Source organism: Schizosaccharomyces osmophilus, chromosome 1 (genome assembly GCF_027921745.1).
Source record: "Schizosaccharomyces osmophilus chromosome 1, complete sequence".
Taxonomy (NCBI): Eukaryota; Fungi; Ascomycota; class Schizosaccharomycetes; order Schizosaccharomycetales; family Schizosaccharomycetaceae; genus Schizosaccharomyces; species Schizosaccharomyces osmophilus.
Window position 1 is genome coordinate 3,831,574 of NC_079238.1, and position 27,777 is coordinate 3,859,350.

Here is a 27,777-nt window from a genome sequence, read left to right on the forward strand (position 1 = left end):
GCCAAACACCATCTGCCAAAATGCAGCAGGACGAAGTGATTTGGCAAGTTATTGGCCATGAATTTTGCTCATATAGGATAAAGTAAGTGAAACGGCATCAGAAGGATACAAGTACTAACATTTGTCTTAGAGGTGAAGCCTTAAATTTTTGCAGAAATGAGTATAACGTTACTGGACTTTGCAATCGACAATCGTGTCCATTGGCAAACTCTCGTTATGCTACAGTTCGAGAGGATAACGGAAAACTGTATCTTTATATGAAAACAATTGAAAGAGCACATTCGCCCGCGAAGTTATGGCAACGGATTAAGCTGTCCAAGAATTATACCAAGGCGTTGGAACAGATTAACCAAAATTTGCTTTACTGGCCTGGACGTCAAATCCATCGCTGCAAACAAAGACTTACTCGTCTTACACAGTACTTAATGAAAGCCAGGAGGCTTGCTCTTAAACATCAACCTACTTTAATCCCTATAAAGCCTAAGCAAAAACACCGTGAAACCACCAGAGAACGTAAGGCTCTCGTTGCTGCTAAATTAGAAAGAAACATTGAGCGAGAATTGGTTGAGCGGCTTAAGAGTGGTGTCTACGGCGATCAGCCACTTAATGTGAACGAGGAAATCTGGCACAAGGTTTTGTCCGCTCGCGAGGGTTTGGTTGATGAAGCCAAGGAGCAAGAAGACCTCGAAGATGCCGAAGTCGAATATGTTGATGAAGACGAAGACGAGGATGAGGAGGAGATTTCCGACTTAGAAGACTGGTTGGCGGATCAAGGTTCTGAAGAAGCTCCAACTTCTGAAAGCGACGAGGACGAAGAAAGTTCAGATGGCGAAGAAGATGCCACATCTAAAAAACGCAAGTCTGCTGAAGATAAAAAGCCTAGCAAGAAGCGTGGTCCTCACATACATATTGAATATGAACGCGAACATGAGACTGCTCCAGCTGTGCAGCAACAGCATGCCTGGTAAAGGGTTTCCTGATAAAAAGGAATTTTTGGGTATTGGGTTCAGGATTTATGCCTACTCTTTGGATTTAGGAAAAAGGTTTTTGTTTCATACTTTATTTGATTACTAATAATTACTTGTATTTATACCGAAGATTTCTTTTGCCATACTTTTCATTAACAGTTCTTTGTTCGTAAAAGTTATCCCAAACAAACCAAACCTTTCATTAATTTTTTTTTAGTAGTTCTAATTCATTTCGTAAACGAATGTTTTCTTCTCGTAGTCGTTTGTTTTCTTCAATCATTTCCTCCCAATAACGATGATCAGTCGCAGTGGACTGAGATGAAAGCAATACTTCAAGTTTTTCAGAATGAATTTCCTCGGAATATGAGGGTAGAAGGTTACATTTCAAAACATCAGATAGCATCGGACGCTTGGATGGATCTTTTGCGGTCATCCATAAAATTAAACTAGATTCACAACCATGCTTTTCAATAAATTCATCAGGCAAAACACCTTGTCGCAAATCTCGAAGTTTTGAAGCCCGCTCCATAGTCGTATCAAAAGGATAAAGGAGTTCAAAGAGAACTATACCCAAGGCAAAAGTGTCTACGGCCTCGGATACAGGAACATTGCTGTGTGATGCTAAAGCATCAAGAAGCTCAGGAGCAGCATAAGACATAGTGCCAACATGTTGGGTAGCATCCATCGGAGATACACGCTGAAGATCTTTCGAAAAGGATACAGACTTGAGCATTTTCCCTTCGTTATCAATCACCAAACCAAAGTCGCCTAACTTTGGTGTATAGTTATCGAGCGCATTATTGGCGTCGTCTCGATAATTGTACAAAGGTACAGAACCGCGATCGAGAGTAAGAGATTTTGCCAAGAATATGTTACTTGGTTTTACATCGCGGTGAATGAGATGTGCGATTTCATGAATGTAAACAACGCCGTGTAATATAGCTCTAAATAAATGTATGTGAATCCTGGTATCCACTGTAGACAATGGAAATGAAATTTTGGAATTACGTCGAAAAAGATAAGACTCCAAATCGTCAGTGCAAAGTTGCATCTGAATGTATAAGACAAAGCAATTTAATGGAGCTATAGCGGAAGTGTGAAGAACGCTTGAATCTTCCGGATTTTCAATAATATCATCGTACGAAGAGCCATACTTATTTTCTGAATCTCGATCATGCGAAGTATCACTACTTTCACTAGCTTCAGACGACCCTTTCTGAAAATAAATATTATCCGACTGCCCTGATACGTCAGCCGCGAAAACGATACTGTCGTTATTTGACTGGTCATCACTATAAAAAGAGTCTTCTTTATTGGCAATTGTAATGGAATCATCGCGACTAATTTCCAAAGACTCCAAGCCCTGTATCATCTTCGCTGAAGATACAGTAGGTTTGCGTACATTTGGCACGATTTCAGAAGTATTTTCCAACCAACTAGCATAATATCGGCTTCAAAGGTTAGTTGAATTGTTCTATCAAAAAGATAAGTACTTACACAATATTAGGGTGATCCAACTTTGCAAGGCTTTTTATTTCGCGAAAAATTTTAGTATAAGGCACCTGTTGAAAGGTGGGGAATATTTTTTTCATAGCATATTCAGCACCATCGACACGGTTGCGTACTCGATACACGGCACCAAAACCACCTTTACCAAGCATCTGTAGCTCTTCAAAATCATTCGCATATCGAGAATGTTTTGTATGCAACCACGTATAGTACGTGAAGTCATTGTGCGAATTCTGCTGTTGTGAACTAGAAGGATTGGAAGACCCCGAATTTGAGATTCTTTGAAGAGCTACTTGCAGTTCTTCATACGATCTCTCTGGGACATAGGGTTTGATAGGCAATGGAACTTGCTTATCATGATCTTCTTCAAACAAAACCTCTCTAGCCTGAGTAATAAGATGGTGCAATGCACTTTGATACGTTGATCGAATCCCAGCAAGTTCGTCAATGTACTCTTCATCGACAATTCCAATACGTTTCAATGTTTGACAAATTAGTGTAAAGAGCCTTCTGGATCGAGAGGGATCTGAATCATACAATTCTTCAAAAATGGTTAGTGAATCAATGATCGTAGCAGATCAATCGTAAACTTACGACAAAAGTTTTCTAGTAAAGCCGTAAACAACAGTCTTCCTGTATAACAAATGTTAGCATTGGACACGAAAACGCGATCGCACGAAGGAGTGCATAGCTTCTTAATGGCTGTAGAAAGTACACGTACCGTGTCTATTCGCAGATATTTCTTTTAACCTTCCATCTTCCCGTAAGGATAAAGCCTGATCAAGAGCAAGAGTATCTGTAGCAGAGGAGGCAGACAAACTACCTGAATTGTGATACAGCATCTGAGACCTTTCAGCAAACTCCCACGAGAAAGAATCCTTTAAGAGAGAACAAATACAGACATTGACCCTTGTTCCTTGAAATAGCCCCGTTAACGTAGTTATGGAGGGTTTTGTTCAATATTGTTTCTGGAAGGTTTCAAGCAATGTAAACATAACTTTTTTTGTGTGGCATTCTCTTTTGATACCTTAACGAAGCTACGTGTGGCTTGCCTTAATAAATAAATAAATGGAACGCAAAAAAATGAAAATACAAAAGGAATCTCAGGTAAATGTACAAGCTAATACTTTTTTTATAAGCTAGAGTCGTTCTTTTTTCGCGTTTCGATATGGTTTTCGTTTTTTTTTTTATTTCCGCCTCAGAATTCTATCGATGAAAGCGAATCCCTTGGAAGAAGCAGTACTCTCAAAAAAATCGAGAACCAAGAAAAATAGAGTAAGCGATTTGGTTTCTTTTGTAAAATAAAAGCATTGGAAAATGCAAAAGCTCCATAAATCACAGGACGGTAAAACAAATCACTTAATCATGTACTTATGTACCTATAAATTAGCAAGCAAATCCGTTGTGGTCCAACGGCTAGGATTCGTCGCTTTCACCGACGCGGCCGGGGTTCGACTCCCCGCAACGGAAGATTTTTTTTTTGCTTCGCTTTAATTATTTTTTTTATAAAATAGTTATTATATTTTACTGCTTTCTATATTCTATATTCTATAATCTATAATCTCTATTCTTTTGGTTTTGTTCATCTTCTTTTCCAGTTGGAATGACTGAAACATATATATGAATCTTTCTAATAGTACATCATATTAAAATTACCTGTTGAAAAGAGATTCTCTCGTAACACGAAAGCCGTCAACCCATCATGCTAATAAAGGATAAGCTTTTTTTTATTTCTTGGTAGGAAGGACACGTTCGTTCACCCACCACTTGTGCCAACTATCATCCACAGTTAACTCGGGATGAAAGGAAGTTCCCAAAAAAGGACCCTGTTCAACGGCGACAATGACCTCGTTTTCCTCGTGCACCGTGGTTGCCAAAACACGAACATCCTCGCTACCGATGGACGAAGCAATGGGAGCACGGATGAAGGTTGCATCAAAGGCTTCCATTCGCTTTGTGGTTTCGAACTTCATAAAATCGGTGGGGTGAATGGTGGTAGTAAACGACATGGTTTGAGGACCAAAGTAATTCCTGGTTACCTCAATATCCATTGCTCGTAACAAGTAAGGATCCGGGAATTTCCCGCCATGAGACTTTTTGGAAAGGAGAATCATTCCAGCACAAGTACCCCACATAGGAACACCCCTGGCTACTAGGCTTTCCAGGTTTTCCTTCAAATCAGTGTCAATGCCAATGAGCCTCCCCATGGTGGTAGACTCACCACCTGGCAAAACTAGACCGTCGATGTTTTCACAGTCGGCACCAGTCTTTACAGGGAAGGAAAAGACATGATCAAAAGAATTCAGGATGTTAATATGCTCAATGAAGGCTCCTTGCAAAGCCAACACACCAATTCGTACCTTTGCGCTCAAAGAGTCACAATTGCCAGAAGAACTGGTAAACATAGAAGCTGACGACATATTCAACAAAGAAAGAAATCAAACCAACCACAAAAAAAGTAAAAATAAAAAAAAATAAAAAAAAAACGGACAAAGCAAAACTTATTTCTTCAAACCTTTATACCAAAAGACGTTTTTTAAATCCAACCAAACCAAAAGTAGAGCAACAAAGGTTCTTTTGCTAATAATTAAGACACGTCCACAAATTTCAAGTGCCTTCTTTCTACTTTCACAACGATCGAGGGATTCTGCTTCTATTTAATCGTGAGATTTCGCCAACAAATTTCCTTCCTTATATCCTTTAAGGATTCCTAGTGTAGGTGGCCAAGATGAGTTTGCCGTCAAAGAGGGACCTATTCTTTGCCCAAGTAACCCAAGTGGAAACAGAAGGAAAAGTGCTAACCCAAATTACCTTCCTATCCATCCACAACAAATATAACTTTTAACGACTCCACGTCCCATTATTTCTTACAATCCATCATCCTTCTCTTATCACTCATTCTTCCAAAGAAATACGACCAAACAAAACAAAAAAATATCTATACCAAAAAATTTCCAAAACATCTCTTTTTAAGTCATTTAATTCAAAGGTCAAGCTACATATACCTTCACCCAACTAAGTACTTTTTTACTGACTTGATTATTCTCGTACTTTTAAATTATTTCTTTCTAAACAACTGAACATCTATTCCTACAAAACTACAGACGGAAACCAAAAAAGAACCAACTTTCTTTGTCAAATCCATGAATCACAAATCTGTCAACAAAAGATGATTCGGCGTCTCTTGCCAGTAGTGCAATAGCAAGGACACCGGTGCCGGAAAACATAGCAAGCCAGAGGCTTTCCAGCAAATACCAAAAACAAGATTAATCGGAAACACCTCAGTGAGGCGATTTCAGCGATTAAACTGAAAAGAACAGATACTACACTTGATCTAAGCCAAAAGGCAAAGAGAGAATACTGAACATGAAGTTCTAGGGCTAGTATTTATACTTTTTTTTCTTTAAGAACCCGTACCCTGAATATACTTGTAAAGACGTTAATTGGGTGATCGTTTCCGCGCATGAAGATGCATACATCTACAAAGCAAAGTTGCATTGCAAAAACAAATACATAGGTTTATAAAATTCATTTTTCCTGTACTATTTGGTGTATAAAAGTACCCATGTATATTTAATTTGTGCCCATCCACAACTGTACTACCCTTCCCCAAATTCCCGTTTGCCTCATTGTGTACTACCGGCAAGGCGTATAAGAAGGGAAAGTTGGGAAAAAGACCTTGTCCTTAGCATAACACCACAACTGGAATTAAGAATCTCAAAAGTTACTTATAACTTTGTATTTCTACACGTAAATATATCCAAGTAAAACATTCTTTTGTCTTTCTAAAAAATATCCGTTTGGAGTTTTTACAAAGTAGAGAAAGAATGTCAGGAAATTCAGAGTTTGAAGGGACTTTAGAATCCCTCGAACACTCTAAGACAGGCATATCTGGTTCGAAGATTTTAAAATTAACGAATTTGGCAATGGATAATGTTGGCGAAAATGCTCAGTTCATCACTAGTGTGTATAAGTATGCGAAACGCGCTCCTAATACCCATAAGTTAGGCGCCTTGTATATCCTAGATTCCATTGTACGTAGCTTTCAGGATGGCGCTAAAAAGAATAATGAATCATTTGAATCTCCAATGGATGCTTCTTTTAGTGGTGGTTGGTGCAAAGCTGCCGAAGTTACTGAAAGCTTGGTTGCTGATGCAACGCATCATGCCCCTTCTACTCATTTGGTATGTGTAGCGTTGGTATTGGTATAAGGTTCTTCTATATTGGTAATGTCTGGCCCCTTTGGGTTTAGAATGTTTTGTGTGTACTATTTTGTATGCTTCTCTTCATTGTATCTGTTCAGAGAGAAAGTACTTATCAGTATTGCTGTATTAAGCCGTTTACCAATTATCTCTAGCTATTTTTGTCTTTTCTGACTGCTGTAAGTATGTTACTAACATTTCCTGTAGCCTAAAATCTTAAAACTTTGTGACATCTGGGACAAAGCATCCACTTTGCCTCAAGACAAATTAGAATCTCTTCGATCCAAAATTAAAGAGACCATTGGCTCTTCTGACCAGGCTAATTCTCCAACACGTGACACTGTAGCTTCATCAACGCAGGCAGGTGTCGAGAATCCCGCAATTCCAGCTACTACCACTACAGAGCCTAATGCTCCTTCACAACCCCCTGCTGCTTCAACAAACGATCCTGCTTCTATTTTGGAAGCTCTTGCAGCTTTTGCCCAAAAGGCCCCCGCGCCTTCTACAACCTCTACTGCTTCGGGCACGCCGATTATTCAAGATCCCGCATCCCACCCTGCCCCAGTAGCCGGAGCACCACCAAGTATTAGCCCTGTACCTACGACTGCTCCTTTGAACCCAGTGCCCCCTCAACCGATTCCTTCGATGCCTACTCCTATGTATCAGCCTATGGCTGGTGCTCCTCCCTCCATGTTGGGCGGTCCAATGCCACCAAACCCAGCTGCTCCTGCGTCTGATGCTGAAACTCAAAAAATAAACCTTATTAATGTATTGGCTTCTCAAAATGTCCCAGCTCCTCAAATCGAAACTATTATAAAAGCTGCTTTTCCTTCTTATAACGCACCTCTGCAAGGAGGTCCCGCGGCTGCGTTGTCTGCTACTGCTCCCTCGGCAGGAATCATGGAATCCTTGCATAGATCCCGTAGTCCTAGCCCTCGCAGCAAACAACTCGGCCGTACGCCTAGTCCTTCACGAATGTCTATTCCTTCTGCTATGCCTGCCAATGGCATGCCAAAGCCAACTCCAGATGGCGTGCCTCGTAAGTTGGAGCGTGATATAACCATTCCTCCTGATTCCATAAAAGGTTTGTCTAAAAATTTCTTTTATATCTTCAAAAATCTAACTATTATACAGTATTTAGTCGTACTCTTTTCCTTGGTGGTATAACACGCGCTGTTCGTGAGCCCGTTTTACGCTCAATGTTTGAACGTTTCGGTGCAGTTCAAAGCCTTATTTTGAATCACAATTATAGACATGGTTTCCTCAAAATGTTCCGTCGTGAGGCTGCCGAAAAGGCACAAGTTGCAATGGAAAATGTGCCCTTTGCTGATACTACGATTCGTGTAAGTAGCATTTAAAGATTCTTCTTTTGATTCCTTACTAATTTCATTAAAGACTAAATGGGGTGTTGGTTTTGGTCCCAGAGAATGCTCAGATTTTACCTTTGGTGTTAGTATAATTCCTATACGTTTATTGACTGACGCCGATCGTACCTGGCTTGTAACAGCCGAATACGGTGGTACTGGGGGTATTCCCGTTACACCTGGAATAGCTGTTGACGAACCTGATATCGAAATTGGTTTGGGTATTAGTTCCAAAGCTATAAGTAAACGTGGTAAAGATATAAACGTTCGACGCGATGATAGAATGCGAGGACGTAAGCCTTTCCGTGGAGGTTTACCCCACCAAGGAGAAAGACATTTTGATCCCTCTGGTGGTTGGCCCAATGGTGGTGCTGCTGGGCCCGGAAATATGTACAATCCAGGATATTCTTCATACTATGATCCTAATTATTCTTCTGCATCAGGTTATGCAACACAGCCTCCTTGGCAACCACAATAATTTTAAAGGTTCGCGGTTAATTAATTAATGGAAAAAATAAATGGGTTAATCATCGGTTTAGAGTTCAACTGTCTAAGCATGTTATAAGCAATAAGTATACGCTTTCTTATGTTACAATTTAATAATTACGTTCAATTGGTAGCAAATGCAGAGTAAATTATATGTTTAGCCGTATTAATAATATATACATAAAAAAAAAAAAAAAATAACTTGGGTAGGGTATAGAAATGCTTCCAATAATGCATATTTCCAAAAAGTAAGTTTACTACTCAGCATTTAATATATTATACAATTCCCAAAGCCGCTTCAAGTTGTTCCTTTTCGTAGAAAGATACCAGCCATCTACCCATTTGCGCCAAAGCTTCTCTTCCGTGTACTGTTTCTTCTCGAATTCTGGACCGACATCATAGATTTCACTCGTGTCTGTAAGACTGTAAAGGGAGTTTATAGACTTGTTGATAGTGTCATTTGTATTGTCCGCCAGTTGTGAAACAGAGTCTTCGTTTTCTAAATCATCAAGACCAGCAAAGGGATCTGGCTCTTCTTCAACTGCATCAACATTATTTATCCATCGAAACCTAGTCGGATCAAAAACCATGTTACCCACTACTTGAATACCTTTCCTAGCCGAAATGTTTGAAATAAGAGCCGGCTTAGAAGGAGAAATGGGAGCATCAAAGTCTCTGATAGCATGATCATTACCTTCCCAACATTGCTTTGCAGGATTATATCGCATTTTACCAACCAACTTGGGTGTCTTAGGAGAACTAAGATTTTTTATTAGAGTAGGCTCTCTTTTTTTTTGGGAATATTTTAGTGTTTTGGAGTTTAATTGGTCATTAGATAGAGCTTCCAAAGTCATTTCCTTTGAGGGAGTAACGGTATTTTTTCTGTTTCCCTTGTTTCCCTTGTAGTAATGGGGATCACTTTTCTGAATGTTAGTGATATTAGATAACAAGTTCTCATTTCTCTTGTTACGACTGGGGCTTGAATGAAGAGAAGGATTATGTGAATGATTCCTCGCGGGAGGATGAAGCCTGCCTTGATACCCATTTTCATAGTCATAATTAACAGGTAAATCGTCTAATCCGTCTAACTCGGTTCCATCACCATATCTGCGCACATGTCTAGGCCGAGTTTTGTATTTACTCGTTTTTGCTGCCGACTTCAAATCATTTATGTCTAAGTAGAAATTATGGGAACTCTGAGCCTCTTGTTTCAAATTAGAAGGGGTCCATGTAGCAAAGCTTGGTGAACCTTTCTTTGAAGAGGATGAGACGTGAGAAGGTCGAATTGTGTCATGAGAGTAAGGGACGCCGTTCTGAGAATACTTGGATTGCAATTTTGGAGGCTGTTTTAACGAACTTGGGGTGTTGGCAGATGCCTCTTGTTCATGTGATAGAGAAGGAAAAATCTCTTTGCACATGGGATAGGCTTTGGTTTCCTGAGGAACCTTTGGATGAAAAGCAATGGTAGAGGATATATAGGGATGCTTTGGATTGACAGTGCTGAGTTCCGGAGCCTTTTTACGGAAAATAGTTTCTGGCTCTTCTGTCGGATCAAGTTCAAAATCATCCCAAAAATCATCTTCTCCTCTAGCAGAAGAAGGGGTTCGAAGAGACGACTGTTCAACGCTAGAAAAGGAGGATTTTGGATCAATATTATTACTTTTTCTTTGCAATAAATCGGCAAGATCGGTATCAGGATCAATTTCTAGATCGCTTTCGAAGGAAGAGAAATCATCAAAATCGTACAAAGCGGAATTAGAAGGACTAAAAGATCTAGCAGAGGCACCCGCATGTTGCTCGTAATCATTTTCAGGGACAAGTGAATGTACACTTGGTCGAATGGTAGTCGGATGTGGAGCACGAATAGTTTGATTCTGGTCTACAGAAGACAAATGGCTCGGTCGGATAGTCTGGAACTCAGAGTCGGTTTCCTCTGGAGAAAAATCAAAGTCGTCTTCGTATTCATCAAAATTTCCTTTATCGTTATTCTTTCCCAGCTGATGAACTTTGGTGTTTACTGATTTGTCAAGTAGAGGAGAATCGGATGAAGGGTTGAGGGATAAAGAGTTGAGCTTGCCAAGAGAACCTTCAAAGAAATCATCATCAGGAGTAGTGTCGGCGCTTGTAGTGGTAGTGGCTATGGACTGAGCAAACAGGCTGACATTGTCAGCGTCTGATGCAAAATCCGGATCATCGTCCCAGCTTTCAATTTCCGTCATTCAAACTTGTAATGAGTAGAGTAATTTGCAAAATGAAATTAAAAGGTGGATTGAATTCAATCGCCAGAGGAAGGTTAATGAAACATAGAATGCCAACTGTTCGTAAACAAACTCTAAAAAGATGGATAGGAGTTGAAAGCAAACCGAAAACGTTTGCGGAACACAAGAGACAGAAAATTCAGCAAATGAATGCTTAAAAAAAAGTGACAAAGATGCAGTTATCGAAATCGAAAAATGAGAGGAAGGCTCTAGGTGAAAAACAACAAGCGATTCCTTATTAAACTGCTTCTTTATAGTTAGAATAAGATATTACTTCGAATAGAAAGTAGAGGATAACTCCTTGCTTTCTTTTTTTTTCGTATTTCTTCTTCTCTTACTTCAAGTGTGAAGAAGGTATGGATAAGGGTGTGTTGTAGGCATCAAGCAGGATGCCTTCAAGGTAACCAAAACACAAGGCGGGTGCAGTTAGAAGCAAATGAAGTAAAAAGTTAATACAATATATGAATCGACTTTAATTTGACTCTTGAGATCGTAATCCTTGACATGCTAGTTGGACAAACTTCATTCTCGTCGGATCCATTCGAAATGTCGTTTAGTCCGCAAGGATATTTATTGAGTATAAGAGTATAAAAGGAAAAAACAAATCAAAAATTACATTAGTTATGAATTTTTGTATTCAAAAGAACAGGACAATCGTTGATCAATGTCATGAAACTATGCTGACTCAATCATGCCTTGTCTAAAGCCCCAAGTATATGAACGGTAACTCGTAATCAATATCACTTCTGGAAATGCATACTCTTTCCAAATCCTATCCTATGAAAGTACCAATCTTGTCTTGCATATTCAACCCTTTGTTTCACAAGGGAAATGATTTTCCTCTATATTTTGACGATGCAATATTTTCCAAAAGGTTCTCCAAATGGACTTCTTTAATGCGAATACAACAAAGCAAACCTAATAAACAAGAAACTCTTCCAACTTTTTATTTAATTTTATTTTATTTTGTATACCAATTGTTTATTTATTAACGAATGCATTAGAGGCCCAAGGAGACATGACCAACAGGAAATGCAGCTTTAAGGAAGCTGAGAGTATTCTATCCTAAGGTCGAACGACAGGACAAAGTCGTGCGATTTTATTAAAAAGGTGATTTTTGAGATCTTTTTTTTTGAATATAAAGCACCCTAGCCCATACGTAGAATCAAACTGCTCAAGTCTACATCTGTTCATAAAGAATTCTCACAAAGGTAAGAAGTTTACCTTTAACAAAATTGCATCTGTGCCTTGACGAATTTGGTTAAAAAGCATTCAAGTAAAGGGAAATAAAAAAAAAACTGCTCTTGTTTAGTTTCATTATAATTTTCGTTCAACAACATGGCACCCTTAATTCAGGTCGAAGCAACCGGTAAACGTATGGAAGAACTAATCCTCGACGTCCAACAAAAAATCGTTGCTGGACTCGAAGCCATCGATGGTCAAAAATTTTACCAAGACAGATGGACCAAAGGGGAGGGCGGTTACGGGATTTCTTGTGTGATTCAAGAAGGAAATGTATTTGAAAAGGGTGGTGTAAACACTAGTATCGTCCAAGGCGTTTTAAGTCAAGATGCTGTGCAAAGAATGAGAACCAACCATGACGGTATTGACCGCACTGCCAAAGAATTGCCCTTCTTTGCTGCCGGTATTAGTATGGTTATCCACCCAAGCAATCCTATGGCGCCTACCACGCATCTGAATTACCGTTATTTTGAATTAGTCAACAGCGACGGAAAAAAGACTTGGTGGTTCGGAGGTGGTGCCGACTTGACTCCTAGTGTTCTTTTTGAGGAAGATGCTAGACATTTCCATAAATTACACAAAGAAGCCTGTGATCGCCATGATCCTACCTTTTATCCTCGTTTCAAAAAGTGGGCAGACGACTATTTTCTCATTAAGCACAGAAAAGAAACTCGCGGTATCGGCGGTATCTTCTTTGATGACTTATCCGATAAAGACCCTGAAAATCTGTTTGCTTTTATCAAAGATTGTGCTTACACCTTCCTTCCTTCCTACATCCCTATCATGAAAAAGAGAAAGGACATGGAGTTCACCGAAGACGACAAGGAGTTCCAACTCATTCGCCGTGGATTCTACACCGAGTTTAATGTCATGTATGATCGTGGAACATGGTTTGGCCTTCAAGCTCCAAATCCACGGGTCGAATCTATCCTTATGACACTTCCTCTACACGCTTCTTGGCGCTACAATTATCAGCCCAAGGAAGAGCGCCATAAGGCTTTAATAGAGGCAACCCATCATCCTGTTGAGTGGGCCTAAAAACACTTCCTCCCATGTTATTCTTTCATCCTTCATGAACTGTCCACCTTCAAACCCTTTTCATTCTTCATCATAAAAAAAAAAAAAAAAAAAAAAATTCACTATGATTTTATCACCTGCTTGTTTCTTTTTTTTTTGTCCTTTTATTTCCTTCCCGTCTTTTGAATAATTCTACCTTTGCGTTTGTTTTAATGAATTTAACAATTAACCAAGCTTCCTGTCGTAGCTTTTATTCGTTTTAGTTTTTGTAAGCGTGTTAGAGTCTTGTCTTTCCTAGCTTTCGTAAACCTTGGCCTTACTTCAAACATAGTAGTAATTTCTCCCTCTGTTGTAATATCAGTTTAAATTGCAGAATTCTTTAAATAACAAAGAAAGTGTATAACACGCTCAGACATGTTATTTTTCGGATGCTATCGAAATAAATACTAAGGACTGAAAGAGTTATATAGGTCGTAAACTTCCCTAATTCCAACTGGGAGATGGGAGATAAAAGATGAAACAGCACTATAAGAAAGATGTCTTCTAGAAGCTGTGATACATGGTTCAATCCATAAATTTTTTGCAATCAAAGCTAGGTGGTCGATTTGGGTCTGCCGATAATGTGCATATATACCTGAATTTAAAAGTCAGTATTCAAACATTGCATGATAATTTCAACAAACATACCCTAAAGATTGAAGTGTTGAGAATAACTGGGTCTCTAAACCTCCCAGTTCGACGCAATTCAACTGGTTTGTCTCACTCACTCGACAGACCTTTTTCGTGTCATTCTGTAGCCCTTCAACGAAAACTCGTTCTCCTTCTTTTGAATTTTCTAAAAATCCTCGCAATGTATTCTCCATTTTCCGTTTCTTCGTTTTACAGTTTCTTAAAGGCTTACGTGGAAAAGGTAAGAAACTCCGCTGATAACTACTGTAGTAATTGCTCCTAAGTACAGCAAGCCACCTTGACGTTTTCTCCCGAAACATCAATCGTCCTTTACTTTCCTCATTATATTTATGCATTCTATTTATAAACATAGCAAAAATAATGCTATTCACTACATTTTCTTTCAAAGCAATGTTTAAACTACTACATTTCGTATTACTAACACGCTACTTAAAACAGAATTCTCTGAGAACAAGTATTATTTTTTAATACTCTAATAGCAGAGAAAAAAGCATTATAACTGTCTGCTGCTGATGAGAAGAGGAAGGATAGTTAAAAAGTATAATCAAAGTCAGATATCTGTTAAAAAGATAGAATGTCATCAGACGTTAGTTTATTAATTTGATCAACAAGGACATATCGTGATACGCCTAGTTGGTAAATGAGCGTGGGCATAAGCATAATAAACATACAAATGGAATACTTTACAGTTTATTCCACGTTTGTTTACTCCTTAAGCTCTTGAGCAATCTTCTCAGCCTTCTTGATAGAGTCGTCAATAGAACCGACCATATAGAAGGCGGATTCAGGTAAGTTGTCATGCTTACCTTCAACAATTTCCTTGAAAGAACGGATAGTGTCCTTCAAAGAAACCAAACGACCCTCAATACCAGTGAAAACTTCAGCGACAGCGAAGGGTTGAGACATAAAACGTTGAATCTTACGAGCACGCTCAACAGTCAACTTGTCAGCTTCAGACAATTCATCCATACCAAGAATAGCAATAATATCTTGCAAAGACTTATATTCTTGAAGCATTTGTTGAACGTCACCAGCAAGCTTGTAGTGGTCTTCACCAATGATACGGGGATCCATCATACGAGACTTGGAGTCAAGAGGATCGACGGCAGGATAGATACCAAGCTCGGAAATACCACGAGACAAGACAGTGGTGGCATCCAAGTGAGCGAAGGTAGTGGCGGGAGCAGGATCGGTCAAGTCATCAGCTGGGACATAAACAGCTTGGACGGAAGTAATGGAACCCTTCTTGGTAGTGGTAATACGCTCTTGCATAGAACCCATATCAGTAGACAAAGTGGGTTGGTAACCGACGGCAGAGGGAATACGACCAAGCAAGGCAGACACCTCGGAACCAGCTTGAGTGAAACGGAAAATGTTGTCAATAAAAAACAAGACATCTTGACCTTCAACGTCACGGAAATATTCAGCGACAGTCAAACCAGTCAAAGCGACACGGGCACGGGCACCAGGAGGCTCGTTCATTTGTCCGAAGACAAGAGCAGCCTTGGAGTCACCCTCTAATTTGATGACACCGGTTTCTTGCATTTCGTGGTACAAATCGTTACCCTCACGAGTACGTTCACCGACACCACAGAAAACAGAGTAACCACCGTGAGCCTTGGCAATGTTGTTGATTAATTCTTGAATAAAGACAGTCTTACCGACACCGGCACCACCAAAAAGACCAATCTTACCACCACGAGAATAGGGGGCAAGCAAGTCGACGACCTTAATACCGGTTTCCAAAACTTCGGGAGCAGTGGATTGATCAGCGAAAGAGGGAGCATCAGCGTGAATAGGGGAGTATCTAACAGCTTCGATGGGACCACGCTCGTCGACGGGTTCACCAATAACGTTCATGATACGACCCAAAGTACCGGGACCGACAGGGACACTGATGGGAGCACCAGTATTGGTAACGCTGGCACCACGTACCAAACCTTCGGTACCCTCCATAGAAATAGTACGGACGGTGTTTTCACCGACGTGTTGGGCAACTTCCAAGACAACACGCTTGTCAGCCACATCGACTTCTAAGGCGCTCAAAATACTAGGTAGAGACTCGGAGTCATCAAAATGACAGTCTACAACGGCACCAATAACTTGTTTGATGGTACCCTTGTTGTGCTTAGCGGCTTCCGTGGAAGCACATCTAAGGCTTGCAAATTTTGTGGCATTTAGCAATGCATTTTTAGAGTTTTGTAATCTGTTCGTAACAAAAGGGGATTTGCTTGCTAAAGAAAACTGGCGAATTCCGCTAAGCGCCTGTTTCTTCAGCATCTTGTAAGCGGCAGGTTTATTCCGATCGTGTGCGAAGGGTGAGTTTAGAATCCATGCAACAAGCCATATGGACCTATGCCCGTAATCAAAATTTGCCTATAAAATACATTCACTTAAATAAATAAATACTTTTATATATTATATCTAATTCTTTTTGTATATTTAAATCCTACACAACTGTTACCGCTGTTACTTTGGGAACAGCTGGACGAAGGTAAGGCTCGGATGTAGAAAACATGAAGAAAGCCTTTTCATTGTATTTAAAAAACATAACTTTATTTAGAAAAACTTTCTTTCTATGTTTGGAATATAATTTTGGTGTCTCTTTTTACAACTTGTTTTGACTGTCCGCTATGAGTTCCATGGACAAGGCTAGTATGGTAGTATAACGGATATAAAGTATTGGCTTTCAAATCTATAAGTAAATGTGTAGACGCCTCCTAAGGCTTTGGCAGAAATTTCTTTCTATTGTTTTTTTTTTGGCTTAAAAATTATTTAGCGGTTTCCCATGATACAGTAATGGTTTTCATTATGCAAGTTGCTTATAAAATGGGAAATCGAATTTTATTATTATTTGCAGGTGTATGAGCGTGAATCGAGTAATAAAACTTTCTGATGTTAATAATTTTAAACAAGCTTATCTTTGAAAACTCGAGTTCATAAGCTTGAGTTCATAACAAACATTAAATTTGAATCATGAATAACATTAAAGGTGCGCGTTATTCAGAAACTCTCACAAAACTCCGCTGTTCGGGATCATAATTAAAAAATTTACAGACAGTTGAGTAACGATCGGATTCAATACAATATAGGGTGTGTAGAGGAAGTCCTACATCAATAATTTCCTAAATACGGTGAGCTTTTTCATGAAACATTCTTGCAGCAGATAGACACATACCTCTGGACTATAATTAAGAAAATAGGTCATTAAAATATTTGACACCACTCGATGTGCAATGACTAAAACATTTCCAGAGCACCTTTCCAACTCAACAATGATCGGTTGTAAGCGATGAACAACATCCAGGTAGCTTTCTCCGCCAAGTCCAGAGAAACGGTAAGAAACATCTCTCCGTTGAATCACTTGGTATTCCTCAGGATACTTTTCGGCAAATTCTTTCATCGTTAGCCCTTCGCGGGAGCCAAAATTTAGATCATTCAACATTCGCATTTTTTTGACATCGTATACACCTGGATTAAAAAACTGCGTTGTTTCGATAGCACGTTGACGAACCGAAGACCAAATATTAAATGCTTCTGCTTCAAAAGTTGGTTTTTCAGAATTCAATCTCTCAGTCGTTTCCCGTAATTGCCATAACACACGTTGTCGATCGATAAATTTTGCCAGATCCTCAGCATATTGCACACCCAGATCCGTTAAGGGAGCATCTCCTCCTACTCTTCCTGCAATCGTATCATTAGATTGTCCAGGTCGAGTAAGCCATATTTGACGCTTTCTGATGTTCAAATTAAGCATAAAATAGACAGCTTGGCCAGTTAAAAACCCTTCAATGTTATGGGTAATGACTTTGATTCCTACGTTGATGACTTTAACATATTGCAAAAAGGGAAGAGCTTCTTCTCGTTCATCAATCGGCTCGTAATATTTCCTATACAAATCAACACGTTTCTTCAAGTCTGCTAAGGCTTCTTCGGATTCAAACCCTTCATAATCAGGTCCCCTAGCTTTTAAAACCATGTTTTGTTGAAAGATCTAGCATCAAAGTTAGTAAACAAATGAAAGGAGAATTGCAGTTTTTGAGATCAGACATACCTGTTCCTCAGTACACATGCTTTCCAAGAACATTATACCCAGGTTTTCTTCTTGGCTAACTCGATCATATATTAATTTTCTTCTTTGATACGTAGAGTTGGTGGCATCCAATACACCGATAACTCCATTTTCGTTCAACAACCAATGCAATAAGTTTTCAAGAGTTTCCATAGCCAGATATTCACGAAAACTTTTCAGTTTTTCGTTTTCTATATCGAAGAATGGAGCAGACATGGAATATTTACTGGCTCCTTCTTCACGACGTTTATCACCAACGCTGAAAAATCGACAATTATACCTAAGCCAATTATAATAACGAACGAGTCTAAAAAATTACAATTGTATTAGCATGGAAGGAGAAAAATCAAAAACACATACTTGGAGCCGATATATGACTTTCCTGTCGCGGGAATCCCTACAAGCACAATTACCAGCTTCTCTCTAATACCGTAGGATCCGCAGTTCAATTCATTTTCAGCTTTCCTTGACACGGTCAGACCAGGGATGTCGATCGTTGACTCTTGGCGGATTTGGTGTTTGGCAGTCTTCCTGGTTTTCACTCCTAACGGAGTAGATCCACCGTCTTCTTCTCGAATGGAAGGAAACCATTTACCAACATTGGGTTTCGTTTTTGCATCCAGTAATGGAGCCTTCGAATCCAGATCTTTAAGTTTTATGTCTTCCTTTTTAGGCAGCTGATTTATACCGGAATGAATCTCCCTAGTTGCCGCAATTGAAGGCCTACGGGGCTGTCGTTCTGGGGCTCTCGGCTCTGGTTGTACAATTTTAGAAGAAAACTGTAGCTTTTTAGAATCTTTTGTTGGACCGCTTCCTGAATTGGAACCGTCTGATATACTACCACTATCATTGTCTTGTTTTTTTTTAGAGCAATCCTTCATATTTGTTTGTAGTCTCGTTTCTTTGCTTTTTCCTTTACAATTAGTCAAGATCAAATGACTTTCGAATTCTACTCAATGCTCGACTTCTTTCAAACTTTCCAGACGCAATTCGAAGTGACAAGCGCCAAACCTTTTGGTAATTGTGAAATACTTATTGAAACAGAAAAATGGACCTTTGTTTTACATTAAGCTGAATGCTGGCGTTCGGAGAGGTAAAATTATCCATCAACTTTGGCATACCTAATTCGTATGCACAGGTAACATTGACTGGATCTAGAATATCGTATTCTGTAATATGATGTGTGTTTATTTGTGTTTTTGGAACAGAAATAAACAACATTTTAATAAAAAAATTATCTTATTTGAAATGAAATTCGAGATAGAAGCTCTTTCATAAAAAATCTTTTCTTTGGAATTTCAACGAATGCTTCGATTTGAACTTTCTTCTGAAAATGATTCTTTCTTACTTGCTTGATCCTGTGGTTCAATGTTCAAAAACTTTGCTACCCATAAGAGGAGAATGGAGTTAATTTAATAAAACACTGGATTTCAACTAAGAAGAACCCATTTTTATTGAATCCTTGCGCTGCATGATTTATTGTCTTTTCCCATGAAGAAAGGAGTCTAGTCTGTCTAAAAAGACAAGACATACAGTACAATACAATATAGTCACTCATGCATAGAAACTAGAGCATTCAAAGCATACAATTTCATCATTTTGTTTAATAATAAATAAAAGGATTTTTTATAACTGTGGTATTTCTTGAAAATATATACGTGTCAGTATATTTATGTAAACTCATGAACGAAATTATTTTTAACATTAAACGTCAAATAGAATAGGATGAATTCATTCTTCTTCATTCAGCAAACCGGGTTCGGGCAGCCCTAGCGCAACAACTCAAGAAAGAGCAGCTTTCTCTAAATCACCGTCTATGCTCGCTTTTTCCGAAGAATTTTCTCTTGAAAAGCTTTTTTCTTGTTGCATGCTACCACCACCTTGATAAGACTCTGCAACTCTTTCAGTGACAAAATCCACCAGTCCACCAGCTGCTCGGTTCGCAAAAACTTTGGCTGGCCTTATCATTCCTGTTGCATAAAGAATATATAATAAGGACCCTCCAATAAGTAATAACATAAAAAAGAAAGGATTTCTTATAACGGCCATAAATTCATTCCATCCAAGTACCAAGAGCAATGCCCAAAAATATGGGGGAATCCTTGTTTGTGTACTTACGACAGATCGTTTAGAATCCAAATATATCAAATCAGCTGTTCTCTTCAGGTTTACAGAAGTGTCTGAGATTCGCTTTCGGTTCAAAATTGTCAAAAAATCGTTAGGACTAGAAAACGAGGAATCAATCTCCTTCACGTCGAATCCAAGCTCAGGAGTTCTTCCATCAGAGTACTTCATACACGAAAGAACCTTTATCAACTCAAGAGACTTGGAAACACTTTCTCTGTAATCAAGATCGAGCGTATCAGACTTTTTAAAGAGTTTAGGCATACCATCGGCATCATAGCGAAAAGTTTCTTCAAAATATACACGCAATCGCTGCTGAAGGAGAAGATCAGACATCTCAAGTACGACCTTCTTCCGAAACGCCATCCAGACGTCTTTATGAAAGTCGTGAATGTAGTCTTGAGCTACTTCCGGTTCTGCTGAATCCATAAAGAGAGGAAACACACGGACCAATTCATCTGCTGCCTGCTTCTGATGTGTCGAAAGCTCATCGAGCAACCCGTCCCATACTTTAAGATTGGGTTTTTGAAGAGCAATTTCAAGAGATTCTGCAACCTGGGTTTGCAGGCTGGTACGCATCTCCGCTATTTTGGACAATAGTTTTTGCTTACAAACAGAGTCACAAGAGCTTTCTAGCTCTTCTGATAATTTAAGCAAAAATTGAGCCGAATCCCAATCGATACCAGCAATCATCAAAGATTGTGCCTCTTCTTGCATACGGCATTTAGATTTTTCGATTTCCCGAGAAGACAATTCCTTAAATGGCTTATCAGAGGGGAAACTTTCGGCCGTTTTAACAAATGAAGCAACCAGCTGTTTTTGCAAGGCATTCAACTGAGCCTGGAAAAACACATACAATGATGTATCAACACTGCGCAGTAATTCCTGTTTCTTTTTTTCATAAATGGCAGAATTATACCTTTTGGCTTGTCTATCGTAATCTTTCACAACTTGTTCGAATAATTCCCGCATACGACTTGCCAGATTTTCGCAAATGTTTCCTGGCAAAAACTCACTTTTCAAAACGCTGCAGGCTTTCGTAAAAGGCTCCATAGCTTCGGCTATGATCTCATCACATCGATACTGTGCAAGCAGTTGCTGTTGTGTAGGCAAATCAAGATCTTTGTTGTTTTCAATCGTATCCCATATTTCTCGGGTATACAAAGAAAATCCATCGGCAGGAATACGCTTGTGATAGCTGGGATCAAAAACATAATCAGGAGCATCACTGTTTGAAAATCTTGTCCGAAGCGAATCAACCGCCGTATCAAATGCTTCTGAACAAAGTATTTTATGGGGAAGTCCCGTGAATCCAAGGTCAAAAAAGTCGGTAATCTTAGAATCTTCTAATCCTGGAGGTTTTGATAGAGAAGACCAGACATTCATCAAATCCGTCTTTATAGTTTCAGACAAGTTTACCATAGATGTAGTTCCTATGTAGTCTCGAATCACGAATTGAAGTAAACTTCTCTCTTTCTTTGAATGAAACAACTGGAGATGGACCTCTAACACAGTTTTTAACAAAACCATATTAGAGCCTTGATAAAGTCCTATTTGATGCTCCCACATATTCACGATAATCACTTCACTAGTAGCTATTGAAAATAGTGCCGATTTTCGTTCAAAGTCCTATACAACCTGTTAGTACTACATACGTTACCAGCATAACAAGAATCCACTTCTAAGGATTATGATTCGAAGATATCAATCAAATTATACATACCTGATCATCACCTCTTTCACGGCCATCAGTTCCCTCTACATCCATTACAAGGATGGGAGCTTCTTGGGCCTTTGATAACCAAATACCTAACATGTTAATTAAACATGCTCCTTCTCTGTGCATAGAACCCACAATACCTTTTGTTGTTTGCTGTCTTTTACCAGCATCCATAACATCGAATCTTGTACCAAACAACTGATTTAAAAGGGTACCTTTCCATTGTTAATACTAATTGTAAAAAGAAATCAAAAAAGTCATGAAAATCTTACTTTTGCCTGTAGATTGAGAACCCAAGACTGCGACTACATGATAACTAAATCCGGCATCTGCCAAGTTTACTTCTTGCATAAATTGAGGTATGTCTTTATTGAACGATTTATGCTCATCGACAATCTGCGTACAGATCCTCTGAGGGACCATTTTTTATGATGGTGTAGGTGGAAGAGAAGTAAGTCCATTAGCTCACTACAAAAGTGTTCTTTGAAACTTCGCGTTGCATAAACAAGATTTTGTTCTATTTAAGTTTTCTTTTCTAATTGAAAACAAACAAATTGAAAAAAAATTAGTACGAAAACTACACGAAACTTTCCATGACAAGCATTTCGGTACCGCCATTCGGGTCTGAAAGGAATAGAAGGTACTCGCCTTTCCTTGGTGGCACTATTCAATTATCTATTCAAAATGAACAGCATCCTGGCTGATCAACTTCGACCGTCAACACTTTGAATAGTACAGATTGACATTGGGAAACGAGTATAGCTTTTGAAACAAATCCTCGAACACTATTACACCAAAACGAGGTTACGTTAGAACAAATCGACTTTTTTAAAAAGGTATAAGCAGTACATGCTATTTGCGTTTCTGCGAATTGAATTTTTACGGCTTGCCTTAGTACGACTCAAATTATCCTTATATGATTCAAAGATTTCGTTCAAGAAGAATCCATGTATGTTTGCTTCCTTTTTTTCTTTGCTCTTTCATTTGGATTAGATAAACTAGATGCGCTTCTAGCCTTTGATGAAATGCAACAGAAGCGAGAAGGCTGCTATTTACACTTGATTTTCATGTGCAATGGGATAGTAGGATGAAGCTCGTCAGATTAGTTTCATGAAGAATTTACTCTTCCAATCCTCTTTACCTTATTCAACTGGTACCTTCAGGAAGAACGACTATCCTCAATCCGAAAAAAAGCCACAAGTTACTAACAAAAAGATTTAAATTATATTATCAAGCTCTATGACCTCTTCTTCTATTTCTAGTTGTTCTTTTGATATTCTTGTCATTGGATATATAAGTATCCTCCGCTAACGCGAGACTCACTCTTAACATTCATCTACAAAATGGCAAAAGCAAAAGAAGTAAAACCAAAAAGTGTTAAAGGAGAAGAGGGTAATAATAGGATATACAAAACAGTTTTAAAAAGTTGTCTCACACGCGTTTAGCTGAAAAGATGATCCATGACTATTTACGCAGAACAAACCGTCCCTTCTCAGCTAGTAAGCACACATACCTACATCAATTTTGCTTTATTAACAATTATAAAGCCGATATCAGCGCGAATTTGAAGAATGCTGTTACCAAACAGGTAGCACAAAAGATTTTAGAACAATTGCGCGACAACGGTCAGATACATGGAAAATCTTACGGTAAATATTGTAAAATTTACTATGAAACTAATTTTTTTAAGGGAAACAAAGCGTTTACGTCTGCCTACAAGATTGTCTTGAAGAAGCATCTTCTGACCAACTAACGGATTTGGATCGCCAGATTCAAACCTTGAAAGGAGATCTTGAAAGTGTAAAGGCAGAGTACAAGGTGAAAGCAACAGGTATTGAATTATGCACGAGCTTGAAAGCTTTACTGTGTTTATCTAGACTTGGCTTGTCTAGGGAACCGAATTTCCTGAGTTATTAACTGAACGATAGAATTTCAAATATTAAACAATTCCCCTAGTCCGGCTGAAATTCATCAAAAAATTTCCACATTAGATAAAGACATTGAGCAAACAAAGAGCAAGTTAGATTGCCTGCAAGCTGGTTCCATCAAGAGTGTTACGGAGGAGGAGATGAAGGATACATTAGCAAATCATGATTTTGTCAGAAAAGGTTACTTACAACGAAGGAAAATGTTTTACAACTTGTGGAATCTCATTACAGATTGTTTGGAAAACCCCAAAGAATTATGGGACAAACTAGGATTTGAAAAAGACGAAGTTACGGATGTTAAACAATAACTAAAACACACCTTTTTTTTACATTAACGCAAAATGCAAAACCGCCTTTAAACATGTTTTCCAAACTTTACAATTTACGAATCTAGAAAAATGAATTTATCAATCAATATGGGGTTCAGTCGTTTCTAATTTTAATGATATTTTTACAAGCCTATGCTGAAGAAAACTAGAGACTTGATTAGTAGGAAAAGTGAATAATAGCTCAAGGCAAAGCAGGATTTTCAACAAAAAAGCTGCATGAACGCTGCCGTTGAAAAAGTTATACTTTGCATGTTTTACGGATTGTAAGAGAAACCTTTGTCCTAAATTATATTATCGTGAACAATTGGTCGTTTTCGTCGAGTGACCAAAGTATTTTAGGCTTTAATTTGGGTCATAGACTTTTTATATGGTGATTTCGAAAAATACATAGACTTCATTTCCTTAACACTCTCCAAAATTTTTGCACTTTCAACAAGTTTTTCAGAGAGCTCTTTACATTGTTCCATATTCACAGGTTCAAATGGATCAAACTCGACGAAGTATTGACCCTCCTCGTTCTGAACAAGTTTTGACTTCTCATCATACTTCTTCACAATCTCCCATGTCTGTTCTTCTGACAGGGAAAGCTTGTCAGAAACATAATTAATTGGTAAAGACCGGAAACGTCTTCTTAGTTTATATAGCTGATGCCTTGGAAATTGTTCCAGAGAAAAAAGTATGAAGGGAATAGCATTGTCCTAAGAAAATGTTAATAGGCCAATCTACAAAAGGTTGCCCCTTCGAACATAGGGACTTACCGTCTCATATCTCAACCAGTTCTCTTTCAAAACTGCTTGAAGAGGCTCGATGCCTTTCTGGTAGGCATCTATGTAACTTTCGTAGGGAGCTATAAACGTCTTTAAAGGTAAAAGGTTCCCGCAAGTAGTGGAATTAATAGGATATCTCTGTCAAATAAATTAGAACCACAAGAGAACAGAAGCATTTTTCTATTCATACCTTTCCATTCAGTCCAAGGTGAAGTAGCAGAAAACCAAATAAAGCTTTTTCATGAAAAACGGTTACAACTGCAGTAGGAAGATATAGAATCTGCAAATCAAAAGGGTTAATAAGGGAAGCTGAAAGATTAGCTAGCTTACCGAAAACATCCATCCTTGAGCTTCATATAAATCATTATTACCAAGACAATGATAGGCAGCCAATAAACAATACTCGAGCAGCGACGGGGTAGGTAAATTCTATAAAGAGTTAGAAGCCTTGATTTCCGTAACCTGCTCAATAGACATGGACCGTTAATCGAATACGATCATCATTGTCTTTTCAATGGACATACGCTGGTTATAATATCCCACCGTAAGGTTGATGTGCCTAAGGCATATTGTTTTTGACGCAAAAGTTCTTTGAGAAAACAGACATGGATTATAGATATGCCGGGCTGTTGAGCGGCATGAGAAACAGCTTCAAAGACGAGATTGTATTTCTAAACAGAGATAAGTACAAAGCTTCAAAAACCTCAAGAGTAGTAACACCTATTATACCTCTGGCTCCTTATGATAAAACTCTTCCACCAAATGATCCATCGCAGCGGTTACTTTTGTAAAATCATTAGACTCTAGATTTCATACAAGCAAAGAAAATTAATTCTTATTTCATACCCATAATCCCATGTAAATTACATTCTTCAAGAGAATTAGTACGAACAAACTGTATAAAGTCAAACAGCAATTTCCCAGGATCTTCCAACGGATTAAAAGGAGTTTGATGTTCCATTTTCAATATACAGAAAATTGCATCGTTCAACTAGGAAACAAATTTCGAAACACCAAACATTCCTTTTGGTATATTATGATGTACTTAACATATTACAGCATACGAATATCGAGACAAAGTGAACTTCATTAAGCAATAAATTTCAAATACGCTTGTAATTGAGAAAACTCTGACGATAAAAACTGCAAATTCATGTCTTTTTTTTGAATGTTTTTTAAGATATATATTTATTTAGTAATGGATTGTACACCAATTGAAAATTCTTCAAATTGACGTAGAAGCTCTAACAGCTAGAATTGTTCAATGCAAGCAACGAAATTCATCTTTAGCAACCCAAGGTTCAATTTAGAGATAAATATATCGTAAACTCCAACACATACACATGTGTCTTGTCATACTTATATCTTCATACACTTCAAAGCTTCGAAACAAGTATTCAGCAAAACTAAATATTTAGTATACCTTATTGTTTTCATTTAAGTATGATTTTTAGGTATGCGGATAAAAACAAAAAAAGAGAAACTCTAACATAAAACAATTGTAAACACACAATGCACTGAAATTAACGAGAAACAGAAGCACAGATATATTTAGACGTCTTTTCGAAAAGTACAAGTGCGTCCTTTAAATTAACACAGAAACAAAAACCATTTCCACAAAAATCATTTAAATATACGAGAGATTTTGTGAACAAATTTCTTCAAAAAACCTTTCTGTTTTTTACTAGGTGCTGCCTGTTCTGGCTGCGTCACAGGCATGGGTCGCTTAGCAGGAGCTGTGGTCTCATATGGTAGAGCTTGAAAGCTGCTATTTTTGGGATTGTTTATGTGCAACTTTTCATAATAATGACTCGCAGGTCTTTGGTTACTATGCACATTCAAATTTGCCTGGGAAGCCCTTGGCGTAACTTGACTAGCGGTATTTGACATAGCACTGTAGCGACTGGATTTGGCACGAGGCTTTTGTAGATATTGATCTCGTACTCGACGGTAACTGCGCTCGCTATCCGAATCATCCACACGAGATTCATGTATGTCCATAAAAGAATCTGAAGCCTGCATGTCGTCACCAGGATAGTCCAAATCCGTGAAAAGAGGACGTTGGCGATTCTGCATAGGCGCATACATATGTCCTGTATCCTGATGCCATGCAGGAATATTTGAATGTCGGGATGGAGTAAGTACACCAGAAGGAGATTGAGTCTCATAAGCGTGCTCCTTAGGTGCGTATCCAACACTGTTTCCAGAAAAAGTAGGACCTAACGGACTATAATTGGCTTCGTTTTCAACGGCAGTCGAAAACGAAGACCCCGGTTCCGTTATTTGGGAAGCACGCTTGGGTTGGCCGTTGTTAGATACTTCTCTTGGACTCATCGGTTTCATTCGCGCTTGAAAACTTAAGGAATTTCTTTTCCTTGCTGTTTCTGAACGCTCAGAAAACCTTGATGTGCTTCCGGGCTCGAAATCAGAATCGGCAAACCGATTACTGAAAGTAATTGGTGTAGCAGCATCATCATTTTCATCGGCAAAACGAGCAGGATCTGCCGCAGTGACTTCGCTTGTTTTACTGAATCTACTGGAAGGGGAACCCGAGCGACCCAAATCTAATCGTCGAGCTGTTCCATTCGAATAGTATCTTCGAACTGATTTTTGGGGTATTAAAGGGAAATTCGAGTTTCCACTTGCCCGGTTTGAAGATTCCAAATTCGTGCCGACTGGAACACCCACATCCTGTGAACTCCTTTGACTTAAGCGATGCTCATCCAGGGACGGAAGCGTTGCCTTCAATTCATTTGAAGCAAACGTCAAGTTGTTTCTTGTTGAGCGTCCTCTGTTTAAGGAAGCGAGTGTCTGTTCTGTTGAATACCCCGACTTCAATGATGCACTCGGATCCACGTTGTCTGTACCATAAGGTGGATGGACACCATTTGGTAAGTTGTCATAGTGGCTCCATCGACGACGATGGTTACTATCCACTTCTACTTTCGTAGGTCGACGACGAAAGAGTGATTGAGCATGGCGGAGTTTCTGAGGTATCCTATTCGACGAACTCTCCATTACATGGGGAGTGATATTAAGCTCATGAGCCGTTCCATTCATTCTTTCAAGCCCCAAAAAGGTCTAAAATGAAGTTTAGACTA

The 27,777-nt window shown here is 38.7% G+C and overlaps 14 protein-coding genes and 2 non-coding genes across 16 annotated transcripts; 5 read left to right on the forward strand and 11 right to left on the reverse strand.

Annotated features, from left to right (window-relative positions):
• Positions 1–20: 20 nt before the first annotated feature.
• Positions 21–968, forward strand: mak16 (nuclear HMG-like acidic protein Mak16; the record flags this gene model as incomplete). Its single annotated transcript, XM_056180537.1, has 2 exons — positions 21–82; positions 131–968. 2 exons carry the CDS (start codon positions 21–23, stop codon positions 966–968), a joined length of 900 nt encoding a protein of 299 aa, XP_056036744.1.
• A 202-nt stretch (positions 969–1,170) lies between these two features.
• hri2 (eIF2 alpha kinase Hri2) lies at positions 1,171–3,319 on the reverse strand (the record flags this gene model as incomplete). The annotated part of the gene is made up of 4 exons (XM_056180538.1): positions 1,171–2,419; positions 2,466–3,018; positions 3,072–3,110; positions 3,199–3,319. 4 exons carry the CDS (start codon positions 3,317–3,319, stop codon positions 1,171–1,173), a joined length of 1,962 nt encoding a protein of 653 aa, XP_056036743.1.
• A 556-nt stretch (positions 3,320–3,875) lies between these two features.
• SOMG_20073 lies at positions 3,876–3,947 on the forward strand. Its single transcript has one exon. It is a non-coding gene; the product is annotated as a tRNA-Glu (tRNA).
• A 257-nt stretch (positions 3,948–4,204) lies between these two features.
• Positions 4,205–4,897, reverse strand: sno1 (glutamine aminotransferase subunit Sno1; the record flags this gene model as incomplete). The annotated part of the gene is made up of 1 exon (XM_056180539.1): positions 4,205–4,897. One exon carries the CDS (start codon positions 4,895–4,897, stop codon positions 4,205–4,207), a length of 693 nt encoding a protein of 230 aa, XP_056036204.1.
• A 748-nt stretch (positions 4,898–5,645) lies between these two features.
• U2 lies at positions 5,646–5,836 on the reverse strand. Its single transcript, XR_008803655.1, has one exon. It is a non-coding gene; the product is annotated as a small nuclear RNA U2 (small nuclear RNA).
• A 468-nt stretch (positions 5,837–6,304) lies between these two features.
• Positions 6,305–8,521, forward strand: seb1 (RNA-binding and 3'-end processing protein Seb1; the record flags this gene model as incomplete). Its single annotated transcript, XM_056180540.1, has 4 exons — positions 6,305–6,661; positions 6,887–7,763; positions 7,814–8,022; positions 8,075–8,521. The coding sequence occupies 4 exons, from the start codon at positions 6,305–6,307 to the stop codon at positions 8,519–8,521; spliced, it is 1,890 nt and encodes a 629-aa protein (XP_056036192.1).
• Positions 8,522–8,786: 265 nt separating this feature from the next.
• On the reverse strand, positions 8,787–10,748 carry byr4 (two-component GAP Byr4; the record flags this gene model as incomplete). The annotated part of the gene is made up of 1 exon (XM_056180541.1): positions 8,787–10,748. The coding sequence occupies one exon, from the start codon at positions 10,746–10,748 to the stop codon at positions 8,787–8,789; it is 1,962 nt and encodes a 653-aa protein (XP_056036207.1).
• Positions 10,749–12,125: 1,377 nt separating this feature from the next.
• On the forward strand, positions 12,126–13,067 carry hem13 (coproporphyrinogen III oxidase Hem13; the record flags this gene model as incomplete). The annotated part of the gene is made up of 1 exon (XM_056180542.1): positions 12,126–13,067. One exon carries the CDS (start codon positions 12,126–12,128, stop codon positions 13,065–13,067), a length of 942 nt encoding a protein of 313 aa, XP_056036205.1.
• Positions 13,068–13,610: 543 nt separating this feature from the next.
• On the reverse strand, positions 13,611–13,909 carry SOMG_01750 (SPAC222.17-like, conserved protein; the record flags this gene model as incomplete). The annotated part of the gene is made up of 2 exons (XM_056180543.1): positions 13,611–13,680; positions 13,734–13,909. 2 exons carry the CDS (start codon positions 13,907–13,909, stop codon positions 13,611–13,613), a joined length of 246 nt encoding a protein of 81 aa, XP_056036377.1.
• Positions 13,910–14,441: 532 nt separating this feature from the next.
• Positions 14,442–16,016, reverse strand: atp2 (F1-FO ATP synthase beta subunit Atp2; the record flags this gene model as incomplete). Its single annotated transcript, XM_056180544.1, has 1 exon — positions 14,442–16,016. The coding sequence occupies one exon, from the start codon at positions 16,014–16,016 to the stop codon at positions 14,442–14,444; it is 1,575 nt and encodes a 524-aa protein (XP_056036400.1).
• A 719-nt stretch (positions 16,017–16,735) lies between these two features.
• On the reverse strand, positions 16,736–18,689 carry SOMG_01752 (6-phosphofructo-2-kinase; the record flags this gene model as incomplete). Its single annotated transcript, XM_056180545.1, has 4 exons — positions 16,736–16,861; positions 16,915–17,730; positions 17,791–18,115; positions 18,169–18,689. The coding sequence occupies 4 exons, from the start codon at positions 18,687–18,689 to the stop codon at positions 16,736–16,738; spliced, it is 1,788 nt and encodes a 595-aa protein (XP_056035588.1).
• Positions 18,690–18,729: 40 nt separating this feature from the next.
• SOMG_01753 (uncharacterized protein) lies at positions 18,730–19,029 on the reverse strand (the record flags this gene model as incomplete). Its single annotated transcript, XM_056180546.1, has 2 exons — positions 18,730–18,819; positions 18,874–19,029. 2 exons carry the CDS (start codon positions 19,027–19,029, stop codon positions 18,730–18,732), a joined length of 246 nt encoding a protein of 81 aa, XP_056035592.1.
• A 561-nt stretch (positions 19,030–19,590) lies between these two features.
• On the reverse strand, positions 19,591–22,075 carry sey1 (ER fusion GTPase, atlastin Sey1; the record flags this gene model as incomplete). Its single annotated transcript, XM_056180547.1, has 4 exons — positions 19,591–21,561; positions 21,656–21,741; positions 21,793–21,867; positions 21,925–22,075. 4 exons carry the CDS (start codon positions 22,073–22,075, stop codon positions 19,591–19,593), a joined length of 2,283 nt encoding a protein of 760 aa, XP_056036419.1.
• Positions 22,076–22,995: 920 nt separating this feature from the next.
• On the forward strand, positions 22,996–23,888 carry meu13 (Tat binding protein 1(TBP-1)-interacting protein (TBPIP)-like protein; the record flags this gene model as incomplete). The annotated part of the gene is made up of 5 exons (XM_056180548.1): positions 22,996–23,044; positions 23,098–23,151; positions 23,200–23,301; positions 23,343–23,483; positions 23,581–23,888. 5 exons carry the CDS (start codon positions 22,996–22,998, stop codon positions 23,886–23,888), a joined length of 654 nt encoding a protein of 217 aa, XP_056036578.1.
• Positions 23,889–24,244: 356 nt separating this feature from the next.
• Positions 24,245–25,637, reverse strand: csn3 (COP9/signalosome complex subunit Csn3; the record flags this gene model as incomplete). The annotated part of the gene is made up of 7 exons (XM_056180549.1): positions 24,245–24,607; positions 24,668–24,814; positions 24,867–24,956; positions 25,007–25,105; positions 25,201–25,347; positions 25,406–25,458; positions 25,523–25,637. The coding sequence occupies 7 exons, from the start codon at positions 25,635–25,637 to the stop codon at positions 24,245–24,247; spliced, it is 1,014 nt and encodes a 337-aa protein (XP_056035603.1).
• A 662-nt stretch (positions 25,638–26,299) lies between these two features.
• On the reverse strand, positions 26,300–27,736 carry slf1 (cell cortex node protein Slf1; the record flags this gene model as incomplete). The annotated part of the gene is made up of 1 exon (XM_056180550.1): positions 26,300–27,736. One exon carries the CDS (start codon positions 27,734–27,736, stop codon positions 26,300–26,302), a length of 1,437 nt encoding a protein of 478 aa, XP_056035604.1.
• Between the last annotated feature and the right edge of the window lie 41 nt (positions 27,737–27,777).